At 50.9% G+C, this 16,337-nt stretch overlaps 2 protein-coding genes across 6 annotated transcripts in view; one reads left to right on the forward strand and one right to left on the reverse strand.

The window, feature by feature from the left end:
- LOC145536930 (steryl-sulfatase-like) overlaps positions 1 to 12,858 on the reverse strand; it is a 142,544-nt gene extending 129,686 nt beyond the window's left edge. Inside the window, exons 1-2 of the mRNA XM_081567235.1 lie at positions 12,711 to 12,858; positions 12,411 to 12,527 (exon numbers count right to left, since the gene is read on the reverse strand). The gene's annotated coding sequence lies outside the window, so the exon portion shown is untranslated. The remainder of the gene's footprint in view (positions 1 to 12,410; positions 12,528 to 12,710) is intronic.
- A 2,555-nt stretch (positions 12,859 to 15,413) lies between these two features.
- LOC145536931 (pseudouridine-5'-phosphatase-like) overlaps positions 15,414 to 16,337 on the forward strand; it is a 292,667-nt gene continuing 291,743 nt past the window's right edge. For all 5 annotated transcript variants that reach the window (XR_014076091.1, XM_081567238.1, XM_081567236.1 and 2 more), the window contains exon 1: positions 15,414 to 15,515. Coding sequence is in view for 4 of the 5 variants with exons in the window: in XM_081567238.1 (XP_081423364.1) it covers positions 15,446 to 15,515 (70 nt within the window). In the remaining variant the exon portion in view is untranslated. The remainder of the gene's footprint in view (positions 15,516 to 16,337) is intronic.

The raw sequence follows: 16,337 nt of genomic DNA on the forward strand, positions 1-16,337 counted from the left end.
TGCAATTCAGGTTCGATCCCTGGGTCGGGGAGATCCCCTGGAGAAGGAAATGGCAACCCACTCCAGTATTCTTGCCTGGAGAATGCCACAGACAGAGGAGCTTGGTAGGCTATGGTCCATGGGGTCGCAAAGAGTCGGACACGACTAACACTTTCACTTTTTTTCATACATATGTGTAACTGAATTATCGTGCCATATGGCAGAAATTAACACCACCCTGTAAATAGATTCTAGTACAGTAAAAAATATGAAAATAAAAACGAAGCAAGCCCAGAAATGCTAGAATATGACAACCACTGTTACATCTCTAAGTCATGTCCAACTCTTTGCATCCCCATGGACTGTAGCCTGCCAGGCACCTCTGTCCATGGGATTCTCCAGGCAAGAACACTGGAGTGGGTTGTCATTCCCTTCTCGAGGGGATCGTCCTGACCCAGGGATTGAACCCGGGTCTCCTGCATTGCAGGCAGATTCTTTACCAACTGAGCTACGTGTTGAGACCCTCAGTGGAGGCTAAAGGGAGGTTCTTGGGCAGCAAAGGGCAGAACAGACGTGGATCCCACTCACTGACTCACTCCTCTGGGGCCACACGTATGCGGATGGGGGCTGATCCATGGAGGGAGATGTAAAAAATCTGAGTCATTTCAGGGTGGCTGCTTTCAGTTATTGACTGTTTTTAATTATCAAGCACAGCCTGTTTCTTCACAAGCCGGGCTAATCACAGTCTTGTCCTTGATACACTGCTTTCGGGGACTTGAAGGTATTATGGCTTTATTATCAAACCCCAAATCGAGTCCCAGTAAATTACCTTCCTTTGCGTGGCATTCTGGTGACTCCAAGAGGAGACAGAGTCACCGGAATTGACTGCCACAGAGGTACTTTCAAGGGAGATGGGGCCGGAATAGGTGCTTTTTTTTTTTTTTCCAAACGTTCTTCTTTATCCATTCATATACCAGCTGGCTGCCGACAAACATACTTGATTGAAATGTGTCCGCAAAGGAACAAAATACATTTAGTGTAACTGTTTGATTCATCCTGTCCACAGAACCTATTACACAGCTCTGAGGCTTGAACAATTCTCTTTACATATACGCCCTTTGTATTACACGTACACCAAATTATACAGGAAGAATGTTCACCTACATTTCTTTTTCTTTTTTTTTGGCTGTGCTGGGTCTTCATTGCTAATCTGGCTTTTCTCTAGTGTTGAGCGGGGTCACTCTCTAGTTGCAGTGGCTTCTCTTGTTGTAAAGCACAGCCTCTAGTGTTCTTGGGCTTCAGAAGTTGTGGCTCCCCGGCTCTAGAACACAGGCTCAGTGGCGTGTGGGCTGAGTTACCCAGGGGCATGTGGGATCTTCCCGAACCAAGGGTTGAACCCATGTCTCTTGTGTTGGCCTGTGGATTCTTTACCACCGAGCCATTAGGGAAGCCCACAACCTTTCTTAAGGCAACACACATGTCTATTTATCAATATGATGTTTGCACATATGCAAATTTAGTATGTGTACGTGATATGCCTGACCTTTCCTCTTGCTTTTCTTATAACCACACCCACACATAATTAGTCATTGGAAGGACTGATGCTGAAGCTGAAGCTCCAATACTTTGGCCACCTGATGCGAAGACTTGACTCACTGGAAAAGACTCTGATGCTGAGAAAGATTGAAGGCAGGAGGAGAAGGGGATGACAGAGGATGAGATGGTTGGATGGCATCACCGACTCGATGCACGCGAGTTTGAGCAAGCTCTGGGAGTTGATGATGGACAGGGAAGCCTGGCATACATGGGGTTGCAAAGAGTCGGACACGACGGAGCGACTGAACTGAACTGATACCACAGAAGAATATGTGTCTTTTTAAGTTTAAATTTTATGTAAAGATAATGCCTCAAGTTTCTTAAAATCACACACACAACTCGATTCCTTACACATATCACATAAATGTGAGTACGTGTCTCTATATACACACGCATCCCATTTTCATGATTCTTAAACTCTTTACCCTTTGGGCTACTTCAGGGTTTCTGTCTGTACAATTTACTATGTAAATTTATGCTTACTTTAATGCTCTGGGTACCACAATGACTTGCCGGGATGCTAAGTTCATTCTCAATGGTTGCTTTAGGACAATCTGGTCAAGAGAGCTGGAGGGTCCCAGTGGAGCCCAAGCATATCAGTAGTCTGGCACTTCTAAAAGCATGTTCTTGGTGCAGGGTTGGGGAGGGAACAGAGATCCAACTCAATGGGAAGTTAACAGAGGTTACTTTCTTGTTAAAGGGAGTGTGTGATGTGTTTGGGAAATGCTAGGTTAAAAAACAAATGAGAGAAGTGTATCCTGGACCTCAAGTATGAAGCATTCTTAGTGGACAAGGGGCTTGTGGATTTCGGAGGGACCGTACAAGCTGCACTCCTTTTTCCAGGCTTGTGTTATCTTAGGGAAGGAGAGGAGGCGACCAGCAGCCCGCTTTCCACTACTGTCTTTCTGCTGTCTGCTTCACTGTGGTTTGCCTGGTCAGGCTAAACAGGACAAAACCTGCCTCTCTGGGCAAGGCTGGGCTGAGAGCTGCTTAGTCAGACACTGTGCTGCTGCTATTACAGGTTTCCATTCAAATGGCAGACGGAGAAAACCAAATGTTTCTCCATCTGGTTTATTTTTGGGCCTTTCATTTGCCTTTTTTTCTTACAGTTTCTGTTTTTTTTTTTTTTTTTTTTTGCTGGTGGTCTCTAGGATAGACAGATAGATAGAGGGAGGGACAGATGGATGGATAGATAGACACAGATGGATGGATGGGTAGATAGATCGATGGATGTAGAGAGAGAGATGGACAGGACAGATAGATGGGATGGATGGGTGGATAGATGGAGGGATGGAGGGATGGAGGGATGGATGGAGGGATGGATGGATGGACATATGGATGGATGGACATATGGATGGATGGATGGATGATGGAGAGATAGATGGATGGATGGACAGATGGATGGATGGAGAGATAGATGGATGGAAGGATGGATGGAAGGATGGATTGATGGATGGATGGATGGAGAGATGGATGGATGGATGGATGGGGTGGATGGATGGACATATGGATGGATGGATGGATGGATGGATGGATGGATGGATGGATGGATGGATGATGGATGGATGGATGGGTGGATGGATGGATGGATGGATGGATGGGTGGATAGATGGATAGATGGATAGATGGATGGATGGATGAATAGACGGATGGAGAGATGGATGGACATATGGATGGAGAGATGGATGGATAGATGGATGGATGGATGGATGGATGGACGTATGGATGGATGGATGGATAGATGGGTGGAAGGATAGATAGATGTGATAGAGGGATAGATAGATGGATACATAGGTAGAGAGATAGATGTGATAGAGGGATGGATGGATGGATGGGTACACACATAGACAGAATCAAGAATGTATTTGATTTTCTCATCAGTCATGTATGAGGGATGTGGTTTTGACTATCCACAGCAGAATAAACCTCAAAAACACAGAGAATATAAAAATAGATAGTTCTGCCTGTTGGTTCCTTTAGAAGAAGCAAGACGCCACTCTCCCTGAACTCAACTGATTTCCTGTTTTCTTTGTAAAATCATCACAAGCCAGGATTCTCATACGTCTGCCCACCACAGGCACCACGGGGTTTGGGGGGAATCAGTGGCCAAGACTCCCTGGGAAACCTCGGTGAAATGCAGATATTGGTTCAGGTGGGCTGGGTGGGGCCTGGGGGTCTGCATTTTTGGCAAGGTCCCAGACGGTGCCAATGCTGCGGGTCTGTGGACCACTTTTGCTGTCTACCACTGTGAGGAGTAAACGGGGCCCTCTCTGGTACGCAGGTCATCCGGGTGGTAGCCTGATAGCAAAGATGGTCAAGACGAATGACCTTCCCGCAAAAATATCAACTGCACCCAGGAGGAAAATACCACAAGCAGTAAATGCAGCCATCCACACCAGGCGTCCCTCCCAGAGCTCCCTGGGCTGGGGACAAACAGGTGGGTGGAGGGGAGCAGACCCATGGTCCCTACTGCCATGCCAGTTATGTACGGAAGCCAGAGCTTGCTTCTTTTTTCTTTGTAGTAAAGGACTGTATTTACTAACATAGCGTATTTAGTTGAGTGAGGGCTTCCAAGAAGGCTCAGTGGTCAAGAATCTGCCTGCCAATGCAGGATATGCAAGAGATGTGGGTTTGATCCCTGGGTCAGGAAGATCCCCTGGAGGAAGAAATGGCAACCCACTCCAGTATTCTTGCCTGGAGAATCCCATGGACAGAGGAGCCTGGCGGGCTACAGTCCACGGGGTCACCAAGAGTCGGACTCGACTGAGCACACAGGTACATTTAGTTGAGCACCTACTATGCACCAGGATGTGGTGGCAGAGAGGGTCTTTCTCCTGAGCTTGCTGATGGTAGGTATGGGGCTCAGACATAGCCATGGCAAACTGCCCATTTAAGCAATGGAGAATCACAGCTCTGAAGTGCTAACACAGAACTCAGAGATCACATTGAGTATGTAAATAAGATCTTGCCTTTAGGTAGGTGAGAAAGGCAGTCCTTTAAAAAAAAAAAAATATTGGTTTATTTGGCTGCTGTGAGTCTTAGTTGCAGCACGCAGGATCCTCACTACGCCATGCGAACTCTTAGCTGCAGCTCGTGTGACCTAGTTCCCTGACCAGGGATGGAACTCGGGACCCTCTGCATTGCGAGCGTGGAGTCTTAGCCACCAGACCACCAGGGAAGTCCTAAAGCCAGAGCTTTTAGTTTCCCCGCCTTGTCACAGGAGGATCCCTGCGTGGGCCCATCCTGAACGTGATGTGGAAGCCGGTCTCCTTGGGCTGGAGGAAGCAGGGACAAGGCTCGTGAGACCCCCATGGCTGAAGCAGAGCACGCTCTACAGGCGCCCACCCGCAGAGAGCCACAGGGACCACCAGGCCCCAGTCTGCCCTGCCACTAATCTCAGCAGAGTGGTACCCATGCCTCGCAGATGCATGAAGACAATGATGGGGCAGAGGCAGGTGATGGACGGCTCCAGCAAACCAGCATCCGGACAGACAGACCCTAGTTCTCCAGTCCTCCAGGAGCTGAGAGGCCTCGACCAGTTCCCCTCAGCTTCCTTATCTGGCATGTCTAAGGAAAAGGGTTAATTAGCAGGACACTTAACTGGGTTTTACAAGCGTGGAAGGACACGTTGTCTAAGCTGCAAAATGAGCGTGTTGTTGTCAGGAAGTTGTTGTAAAAATGCATCAGTGAAATGTTTCAGCTCTACGGGGAGCGCATTCTTTTTTTTTTTTTTTCCTCTAATGCCTCTTGAATCCCAGACTGAGAGCTTTTTGAATCAGGTCAAGGATTCTTGGAGTCAAGGGACATGAGGAAGCTGACTGCACATGCAGGGCGGAACCTCTGAGCTGCTACTCTGCTTTCTTGCTTCAGTAGGCTCCTGGGATTCCGTGCACATATGACTCCATACATGTGCATGCATGTGTGTATGCACAGACAGATAGAAATACAGATAGACGGATAGAGAGATACATGGATAGATGGATAGTTAGAATATAGATGGATAGACAGATGGATCCATGGATATAGGCGGATGGATAGATAGAAGGATGGATGGACAGACAGACAGGAGGAGGAGACCTGAGTTCAATCCCTGGGTCGGCAAGATCCCCTGGAGGAGGAAATGGCAACTCACTCCAGTATTCTTGCCTGGGGAATCCCATGCACAGAGGAGCCTGGTGGGCTACAGTCCACGGGGTCGCAGAGAGTCGGACATGATTGAGCGACTAACCCACGCACAGATGGTTGGATAGACAGATAAACGGATAAACAGAAGATGGATGGATGTGTAGGTGGATGAAGGATGGATGGAGAGATAGGATGGATGGATGAAGAGATAAATGCATAGATGGATACATATATAGAAGATGGATGGATCTATACATGGATGGGTACATAGAAGGATGGATACACAGACATATGGGTGGATACATAGGAGGAAGGATGGATGGCTAGATCAATGGATAGACAGAAGATGTATGGATGGATACACAGATAGAAGGATAGGCGGATAGATAGAAGGATGGATGGATGGACAGATGGGTGGACAGAGAGAAGCGTGGATGGATGGATGGATAGATAGTGGACGGATCTATAGAAGTATGAATAGATGGATGGATTGATGACCAGACATACAGGAGGTGTTTGCTACTGGCATTTAATGGGTGGAGACAAGGAAAGCTGCTACATATCCTACAATGCCCAGAAACAATCCTGCTGCCACTAAAAATCATCGTATTATTTTGCCAGGGTGGTCATAACAAAGTACCATAGGCTGGACGGCTTTTAAGTAACAGACTTGAGCGTGTTGTCTCCCCTCCTGGAGGCTGGAAGTTCACGATCCAGGTGTGGGCAGGCCTGGTTCCTCCCGAGGCCTCTCTCTGGGGCGTGTTGACGGCCATCTGCTCCCTGTGGCCCCACGTGGCCATCCGCCCCCATATGCGTCAGTGTCCTGAGCTCCTCTTCTTATAAGGACCCCAGTCCTGCGGGATCAGGGCTCACCCTAGTGACTTCCTTTGATGTTCATCCCCCCCTCTTTAAAGGTCTCCAAACATGGCCACATTCGGAGGTCCCGGATGACTGACCAGAGCTGCCACGCTGAATTTGTGGGCACGGAATTCAGGCGTAATGACCTTCCTGCTCCAAATATGTACAGTGCTGAGGTGACGGGGGAAACCCTGAACTCGGGGGACACAGGCGAGTGGTCTCTGCAGGGTTCCCAAACCTCAACTCACCACGTCTTTCTCTGTGTTCCTTACCTGCGTGCTCCAGGCTGTGGGGCCACCTGCCCCAAAGGCCACCACTGGTGTCAGCCTACGCTGCCCCTGAGGCCAGAGGTCTGCAGCATAACCTGCATTTCCAGTTGTCAGGGGCAGAGACATCAGCTTCAGGCACCTGCCCCTAAAGACACACTCCCTGCCTGAAAGGACTGCAGGGGTGGGCTCACGCCTGTCAGGCTTTCTCTGCCTCGTTCACTCCCCTGGGCCTGATCATCTCCTAACTCTACACGATTGGGAGGTAGCTCAAGGAAGGCTTGATGGTAACGTGCGATGGTAATACTCCCTGCCTGCGGGGCTGGCAGGGTGACACCGGGTTACCTGCAGTCACTCTACGTGGGACAGAGGTAAGCAGAGAATGTGGGTTATCGACTTTTTTAAGGAACAGAAGACGATAGTCTACGATGGACAGAATGTTTGAGTCCCCCTAAAACTCCTAGCTGGAAGCCGTAACCCACAGTGAGACAGGACCTGGAGGTGGGATCTTTGAGCGTTTACTTGTAATTTTCTTTTTTAAGCTCCTTTAGAGCATATATATATATATATTTTTTAACTTTTTATTTTGTATTGGGGTATAGATGACTAACAAATGCTGTGACAGTTTCATCTAAGTATGTGTGTCTGCTCAGTTGCTCAGACCCCCATGGACTGTAGCCTGCCAGGCTCCTCTGTCCATGGAATTTTCCAGGCAAGCATACTGGAGTGGGTTAGGGCTAGTATAGTTGAATTAAAATACTGTGTTAATTTCCGCTGTACAGCAAACTGACTCACTCATACACATATATTAATACATTCTTTTTTCACATTCATTTCCATGACGGTTTATCACAGGATATTGAGTATAGGTGGTTGGGCTATACATTAGGGCCTTGCTGTTTATCCATAGGAGTTTAGTTCTGATATCAGCTCAGACTGCAGGGTTTTCAAGAGGAAAACCAGTCCCTCCAATTAGCTGCTTTGCCAAAGTCACCTTATTAACATAACAAAGACACCTTGGAGAAGCAATTCTCCAACACCACTGGGGTGTCCATATCCACAACTCAACTCAATTCTGATCTGTCTACTGGGAGACAGCTTCGGATCCCACAGTGTAAGGGCTCCATCCCACCAAACTGCCCCCCACCTAACCCCACCTCCTTCAAACATCAATCAAAAGTCCACGTGGTCTCCTGTCCTTCCGACCGACCAGCTTTAGGCCCCAAGGTCCTCCAACCGGCTGCTTGAGGTTCATTTCCGACAGTGGCTCACAGAACTCAGGAAAACAGGTTACTTTTGTGTTCACCGGTTCATTATAAATGGATACGACTGTGGAACAGCCAGAGACGCACCGGGGAAGGATATGGAGGTATGGGGAGAGGACACGGAGCTTCCACACCCTCTCCAGGGAACCCCCGTCCCATCACCTCCACGGGCTCACTGACCCACAAGCTCCTCTGCGGTTTTTATGGAGGCTTCATTATGTGGGCGTACTGATTACACCATTGGCCATGGGTGGTTGGTTCAACCTCCAGCCCCTCACCCTTCCTTGGACGCTGGGGGTGAAACTGAACCTTCTGAGGCTCTCATGAGAAAATTGATTTGGGGCTTCCCCGGTGGCTTGGTGGTAAAGAATCTGCCTGACAATGCAGGGCACATGGTTCGATCTCTGGTTTGGAAAGATCCCACAAGCTGAGAAGCAACTGAGACACAACTACTGAGCCTGTGTTCCAGTGACCCGGAGCTGCAATTATTGAAGTCCAGGTACCCTAGGGCCTGTGCTCTGCAACAAAAGAAGCCACTGCAGTGAGAAGCCTGGGCCCCACAACTAGAGAGTAGCCCCCGCTTGTCTCAACTAGAGAAAAGCCCGCACAGCGACGAAGACACAGCACGGCCAAAAATAATTAAATAAGTAAAATTAAAAAAAAAAAAGCAAATTGGTTCCCCTGGCAACCAGTCCCCACAATTAGCTGCTTTGCAAAAGTCACCTTATTAACACAACAAAAGACACCTTTATCTCTTCCCTCACTTAAGAAATTGCAAGGGCTTCCGGAGCTGCTTGAAATGGAACGAAGACCAAACATGTATTTCTTATAACTTCCAGGGAAGTAATTAGACTTAGATGAGGTCGTGAGGGTGGTTCAGTTCAGTTCAGTCGCTCAGTCGTGTCCGACTCTCTGCGAACCCATGGACTGCAGCACGCCAGGCCTCCCTGTCCATCACCAACTACCAGAGTTTACCCAAACTCATGTCCAATGAGTCAGTGATGCCGTCCAACCATCTCATCCTCTGTTACCCCCTTCTCCTCCTGCCCTCGATCTTTCCCAGCATCAGGGTCTTTCCCAAATAACATATGTTTACGTATATCCACAGTTTACATGTATGTATGTAAATACCTTATGTATACATGGATATACTTTATGTATATTTCTATCCATCCATACATAATGGCTTTCCCCGATGGCTCAGAGACTGCAATGCAGGAAACACAGGACATGCCGGTTGGATTCCTGGGTAGGGAAGATTCCCGGGAGGAGGAAAATGGCAACTCACTTTAGTATTCTTGCCTGAAAAATCCCACAGATAGCAGAGCTTGGCAGGCTACAGTCCAAAGGGTCACAAAGGGTTAGACACAACTGAGCGACTGAACACAGGGCACATATAAAATACATATTTTATATATATAACAGATATGCTATTATATGCATATACATAAAGACATCAAAGTTCCACTCAAGACATCGGCACTTTGGGACTTCCCTGGCAGTCCACTGGTTGAGACTTTGTCTTCCAAAGCAGGGGGGTGCGGGTCTGATCCCTGATCAGGAAGCTAAGATTCCAGATGCCTTGGGGCGAAAACACCAGAACGTAAACAACAGAAGCGATATCATAACAAATTCAGTCAAGACTTAAAAAATGGTCCACATGAAAAAAAAAGGTTCGGGATGGGGGACGCATGTACAACCATGGCTGATTCATGTCAATGTATGGCAAAAGCCACCACAATGTTGTAATCAGCCTCTAATTAAAATATATAAATTTAAAATTAGTCCCCCCCCCCCAAAAAAAAAGATATCAGTACTCTGATGTCTGTCTTCCATCTCCTATACCTTAAACTTTCAAGCTTCTCCCCTGTGAGCTCTCCAGCTAGAGGACTGTCGAGCACGGAACCCTTGCACCTGGAGGGGGCATGCTGGCATCTCCCAAACTCACCACCAAGCCTGTCTGCTTCTGCCCGCAGCAGCTCCAGATGTTTCTTGCATCTTGAATGAACAAAGCCCTTTCAGACTCGGCTCAGCCGCTGTGATGCGCTGTGACGCCCTGTACGGGTAACCTGCCAGGTCGGGCCTCACCCATCAACCTCACACTTGCTAGGATCAGGGCAGACAAGAGCTACGGAAGGAAACTGGAGGGCCGCTGAGGGTCACCTGCAGGGCTGGGATGGCTTCCCAAAGAAAACCTGGCTTCTAAGCAGCTCTCCAAGTACCACACACAAAAGCGAACGTACAGCTGGAAGAAGCAAGACAGCCAAATAAGGAAGCTGATGTAAGTTGGGACTGTGGACTTCCCTGATGGTCCACTGGTGAAGAGCCCGCCTTGCAACGCAGGGGACACCCTATCAATCTCCGGTCTGGGAAGATCCCACATACGGTGAGGCAACTAAGCTCGTGCGCCACAACTGCTGAGCCCTTGTGCTGCAACTATTGAAGCCGGCATGCCTAGAGCCCTCGCTGTGGGATAAGAGAAGCCATCGCAAGGAGAAGCCTGTGCCAGGAGAGAGTAGCTCTCAGGTAGCAGTGAAGAGCCGGCACAGCCAGTAAACAAATAACTTTATAAAAAAGAAACAAGGCGATACTGTATATAGAGTGGACATCCCTGGTGGCTCATATGGTAAAGCGTCTGCCTACAATGGGGGAGACCTGGGTTCAATCCCTGGGTTGGGACGATCCCCTGGAGAAGGAAATGTCAACCCACTCCGTTATTCTTGCCTGGAGAATGGACGGGGGAGCCTGGGGGGCTACAGTTCACGGGGTCGCAAAGAGTCGGACACGACTGAGCGACTTCACTTCACTCACATACATATACGTATATATATATTTTGGAGGGAATCCCAGGTGGCGCAGTGCTAAAGAATCCATCTGCCAATGCAGGAGACGCAGGTTCGATCCCTGGGCAAGAAAGATGCCCTGGAGAAGGAAAATGGCAACCCACTCTAGAATTCTTGCTTGGATAATTTCAAGGACAGAGGAGCCTGGGGGTCCTTGGGGTCGCAAAGAGACGGACATGACTCACTGACGAAACAACAAACAGCACCTAATGACATGTGTAGTAACCACCTGAATACAACACATTTTACTCTTTTTTTCCAGTCGAGCTTGTGACAAAGACGTGTGACTCAGTTTTCCTTCAGTTGTTGCTATTTTGAGGTGTCTTCCATTGTGGGCAAGAGATGTTTCTGAAGGGTGTGGAAAAGAAGACTTTTAAAAAAAAATGACTTGAGCCATATTTTCAAGCCTTGTGGGAGAAGTTTCCCAATGTATCTTGTCTGCAACTGCACTGCCCTCAGATTTTGCCCGCTTAGCCTCGGTGAAAGGGGAACTCCCCTCTGCCAACACATTGGTTTCCTGTAAGCAAACAAACTGGATTGTCTGCCCAGACGTGCCCAGGGTTGCAGTGGCTGAAACAGGACAAGGGGAACCCTCCAAGTATCTCTGTGCCAGGGTATCTCACACCTTCATCACCTGCATCTATTTTGTTTGCTTATTTTTGCAGCACATCATCACGAAGCGTCAAAACCCAGGCAACTCCGCAAGCGCCTTCTAAGGAGCCCACTGTCCCTAACACAGAGCTTTCCTATAGCTGCCGCCTTACCCTTGCTGTTTCCAATTCTTAACCCTGGCATTGGAGCTTTTTTTTTTTTCTTTCCCTTTTGAAAACACTCCTTTTGTCTGAGGAATCAGCAAAGTTGTTACAAATGGAGAAGAGTAACTCTCTCCTTTGTGTGTCTATTTATGTTTCCAAAAATGGAAAGAAACTGAGCAAGAATTCTAAAGGGTTCAACAGGCGAGCCTGGGCACACAGGAGGCCCCCAATATTTGTGGAATAGCTGTGTTCCAGGTTGAATTGTGTGCCCCTCAAAAAAAAAAAAACAAAACCCAAAAAACCCTGCATAGGAGGGACTTCCCTAGTGGTCCAGTGGCTAAGACTCCCTGCCTCAATGCATGGGACCTGGGTTTGATCCCTAGGTGGGGAGGATCCCCTGGAAGAAGGAAATGGCAACCCGCTCCAGTGTTCTTGCCTGGAGAATCCCATGGACAGAGGAGCGTGGCGGGCTGCAGTCCACGGGATTACAGAGTCAGACACAACTGAAGCGACTGAGCATGCACGCATGCAGGAAACTAGATTCTGTCTGCTGGAAACTCAAGATCTCACATGCCGCAACTAAACAAACAAGATGCCACAACGAAGACTGAAGATCCACAGGCTGCAACTAAGACCCAGAAGAGCCAAATAAATAAATAAAATAAATATTAAAAAAATAATAGTGTAGGAGTCTTAACCACCAGTACCTCAGTGTGACCTTACCTGAAGAGAAGGTCTTGACATAGGTAATTAAATTAGAATGTGGTCATGAGTCTGGGTGGCAATCCTGGATGACTGGTGTCCTTACAAAAAGGGGAATGTGGACATGGAAAGAGATGCCTGGGGAGAAGATAAGATGACAAGATAAGAAGATAAGATAAAGTGATAAGATAGCTATGGAGGAGCCAAGGAGAGAGGCCCAGAACCAACTCTTTCCTCAAGGCATTAACCCTGTCCACCCTCTGAAGACTTTTGGTCTTCAGAACTGGGAGGCACTAACTTCATGTTTTTGAGTCTACCCACTCGGTGGTCCTTCCATACAGCAGCCTTGCACATTCGGGGCACAGTCCGCTCACTAACTGGCTGATGAACTGCCCTCTCTGAAGTCCAGCGTCCTCAACGGGAAATCATGATTGGATGAAACCAGGGAACGTCTGTCACAGCCACAGCTCTAAAAAAAGACATAAATTAACTGAGCATATACTATGTGCCACTTCCAACAGCTTGCCCAGTCCATGGGGTTACAAAGAGTCGGACACGACAGTGACTGAACTGAACTGAACAGCTTGCCCTGGCTTGCATCAAATAACACTTTCGTTTCATGTGCAAGGAAGGCACAGAGGTTTAATGCCGATACGTGCTAAACCAAGGTGTCTCTGAGTGCCCAGTTTACACACTTCACCAGAAATACAATGCTCACATTTTAAAGTCTCTGTAGCTTTCTTATTTCTGTCTCTTGAAAGATCCTATCTTTATGCTTAAACATGCATTTGAAAATGAAAGTGAAAGTTGCTCAGTCCTCTCCTGATTCTTTGCAACCCCATGTACTGTAGCCCGCCAGGCTCCTCTGTCTGTGGGCTTCTTCAGACCCGAATACTGGAGTGGGTAGCCATTCTCTTCTCCAGGGAATCTTCCCAACCCAGGGGATGAACCCAGGTCTCCCCCATTGCAGGTGGATTCTTTACCATCTGAGCCACTCTGGAAGCCCATTTGCCAACATGCATTTACAACACCAGCTAACAATAAATAGAAAAGGGTTGGGGGAAGGTACTTCTGAGAGTGGGAAGAAAAAAAACGAAATGCTGCTTTTCAGCTTGCTTTCAGAAGTTTGGGGGTAGGGGAGGGGGGGAAGAAAACTCAGTAATCAAAGGCAGATGAGACATACAAGCAAAAACGGCAAGGCATTTAAGACATCTGCCAATGGACTTCCCTGGTAGCTCAGACGGTAAAGCGTCTGCCTACAATACGGGAGACCCTACGGGAGACCCAGGTTCAATCCCTGGCTTGGGAAGATCTCCTTGAGAAGGAAATGGAAACCCACTCCAGTATTCTTCCCTGGAAAATACCATGGACAGTGGAGTCTGGTAGGCCACAGCCTATGGGGCCGCAAAGAGTTGGACACGACTGAGTGACTTCACTTTCTTCTATTATGGGTCCTTACCAACTGAGCTATCAGGGAAGCCCCAGAGTCCCTTGGACAGCAAGGAGATCCAACCAGTTCATCCTAAAGGAAACCAGTCCTGAATATTCATTGAAAGGACTGATGCTGAAGCTGAAACTCCAATCCTTTGGCCACCTGATGCGAAGAGCTGACTCACTGGAAAAGATCCTGATGCTGGGAAAGATTGAAGGCGGGAGGAGAAGGGGGACGACAGAGGATGAGATGGTTGGATGGCATCACCGACTCAATGGACGTGAATTTGAGTAAGGGCTTCCCTCCTAGCTCAGTCGGTAGAGAATCTGCCTGAGGTACAGGAGACCTGGGTTCAACCCCTGGGTCGGGAAGATCCCCTGGAGAAGGAAATGGCAACCCACTTCAGTGTTCTTGCCTGGAGAATTTCATGGACAGAGGAGCCTGGTGGGCTGCAGTCCATGGGGGTCGCAAAAGAGTCATGGCATGACTGAGCGCCCAACAACTTGGATAACACAGTTTGTGAGTAAGCTCCGGGAGCTGGTGACGGACAGGGAAGCCTGGCTGTGCTGAAGTACATTTGTTCGCAGAGAGTCGGGACACGACTGAGCGACTGAACTGAACCGAACCGATTCTGGCTCTCTGCTATCAGACTTCGGCTGGGGAATTGTTCTGGAAGATGTACCAGCCAGGGAAGCTCCGGGATGCAGGCGCCAAGGAGGGGGACCCGCACGCCGTTGCTCATGCACCCCGCCAAGCCCGAGGTGGTGGTGGTGCGGGGCGGCTATAAACTGAAAGGGAAACTTGCCAAGAGTTTGGGGACGGGCGTTCCGGGGCCCGGGCCGAAGCCCCCGGGGGGAACCCCATGACTAAGGCCACCCGGCTGCCTGCCCATGAAGAGAGGCCCACCTGAGGTGAGGGCCTCCGCATGCCTCCTCACAAGCACCTCAAGCGCGGTTGTCCCTCCGCGCCCTCCCTCCCTCCTCAGGCGCGTTCCAAATTCGAGCCGCACGCGCTGGCCCCCGGACTAGGGATGCGGCTCTGCTCCGGGCCGTTACTGAACCTCCCGCCCCGCTTTCACGGGTGTGAAGTGCGCCGGGCGGGTGGACGCGGACAGGAGGCCCAGGGCGCGCGCGCGCGCGCGCGTTCCAGGAGCTTCGCAGGGAGGCCAGTGGCGCGCATGCGCCGAGCGGCTGTGCGGCTCAGAGCGCGCGCTTTTCGCGGGGGCCGCGCAAGGAGGCGAGAGGCGCGCGTGCGCAGAGCGGCTCCCAGTGCACAGCGGGCTGGCCGCAGCGCGCGTGCGCCTGAGCAGCTTCGGGGGCGCGGGCGCGAGGAGGCGGCGGCGGCGGCGGCGGCCCGGGAACGCGCGTGCGCAGAACGGCTCGGGGCGCACACACGCGCGCGCGCCGGGGTCGGGGAGAGGAGGGCCAGAGCGCGCGTGCGTGTGCGGGAGCAGCCCGTGGCTGGGGGATGGGGGCACGGGCGCGAGGCGGCGGCCCGGGGGCCGCGCGTGCGCAGAACGGCGCGCGGCGCGCGGGGCAGGCCGGGAGCGCGCCTGCTGGCGCCTCCTCCCCGCCCTCCCTCTCCCCCCGCCCACCCCGCGAGTCGGCTAAGAAACGGCGGCACAATGGCGGCGCCCGTACCCCTTCCCCGTCCCGTCACCCACCTGCTTTTTGACATGGACGGCCTCCTTCTGGGTGGGTAGCCTGCGGCCGCCTCCCGCCAGGGCTGTCTGGGGATTGGGCGGGGGGCGGTAAACGCAGGCCCTCAGGGCCGGGGTCGGGGGCCACGACGGGGAGGTGTGAGGAGACCCCTCGGTCACCTCAGGTGGGTCGCGCGCCCGGGGCTGCCGCTTAGACGGCTCCCGGGGCACTTCCGGCGGCCGCGCCGCGCTTGAGGGGGCGGCGCGCTCAGGGACCACCGGGCTGGCTGCGGAGTTTCTTAGTGAGGCCCCCCACCCCCCACCCCGGAGGCCACGAGCGCAGCGCGCAGCAGCCCTGCCTCAGTTTCCCCATCTGCGCCTCGACCTCCAGGGGGCCCTGCCGGGGCTCTGCCCTCTGAGGTGCACGCACCTGGTCGGTAGCATCCTACAGGCAGGGCATGGTCCTCCATCCGCCAATTTGTGTGTGGGGGGGGGCGTGGGAGCCTCTGCCGACGTCTGCAGGCGTTTGGGGGTGACCTATGCGGAAGGCGGGATTGCCATCCAAGCGGGGTTGCTGCTGAAGCTCGCTCTCTTGCAATGCACGGGACCGCTCTACGGTCACTGCAAACTGCAAACGCTCCTGATCCCCAATGTCTTGTGCGGAGGAGGAGGAGGTGATGGTGATGGCTGGAGCCCTGCTCAGAGGTCCGGCTGGGCCGAGAGACTCCCAGCACGGGCATCCGAGCGGGCAGCCGCTTTGCAGTGCGGTGCCCGGGTCCCCACCCCGCCGCTGCCCAATCAGAATCTACATTTTTTTAACCCAAGCGCCGGAAAGTTGGAGGTGCATACAGCGCCCATGGTTGAGAGTGGTTTAGCA

This window comes from Giraffa tippelskirchi, chromosome X, assembly GCF_054371585.1.
Source record: "Giraffa tippelskirchi isolate mGirTip1 chromosome X, T2T-mGirTip1v1.2.pri, whole genome shotgun sequence".
NCBI lineage: Eukaryota > Metazoa > Chordata > Mammalia > Artiodactyla > Giraffidae > Giraffa > Giraffa tippelskirchi.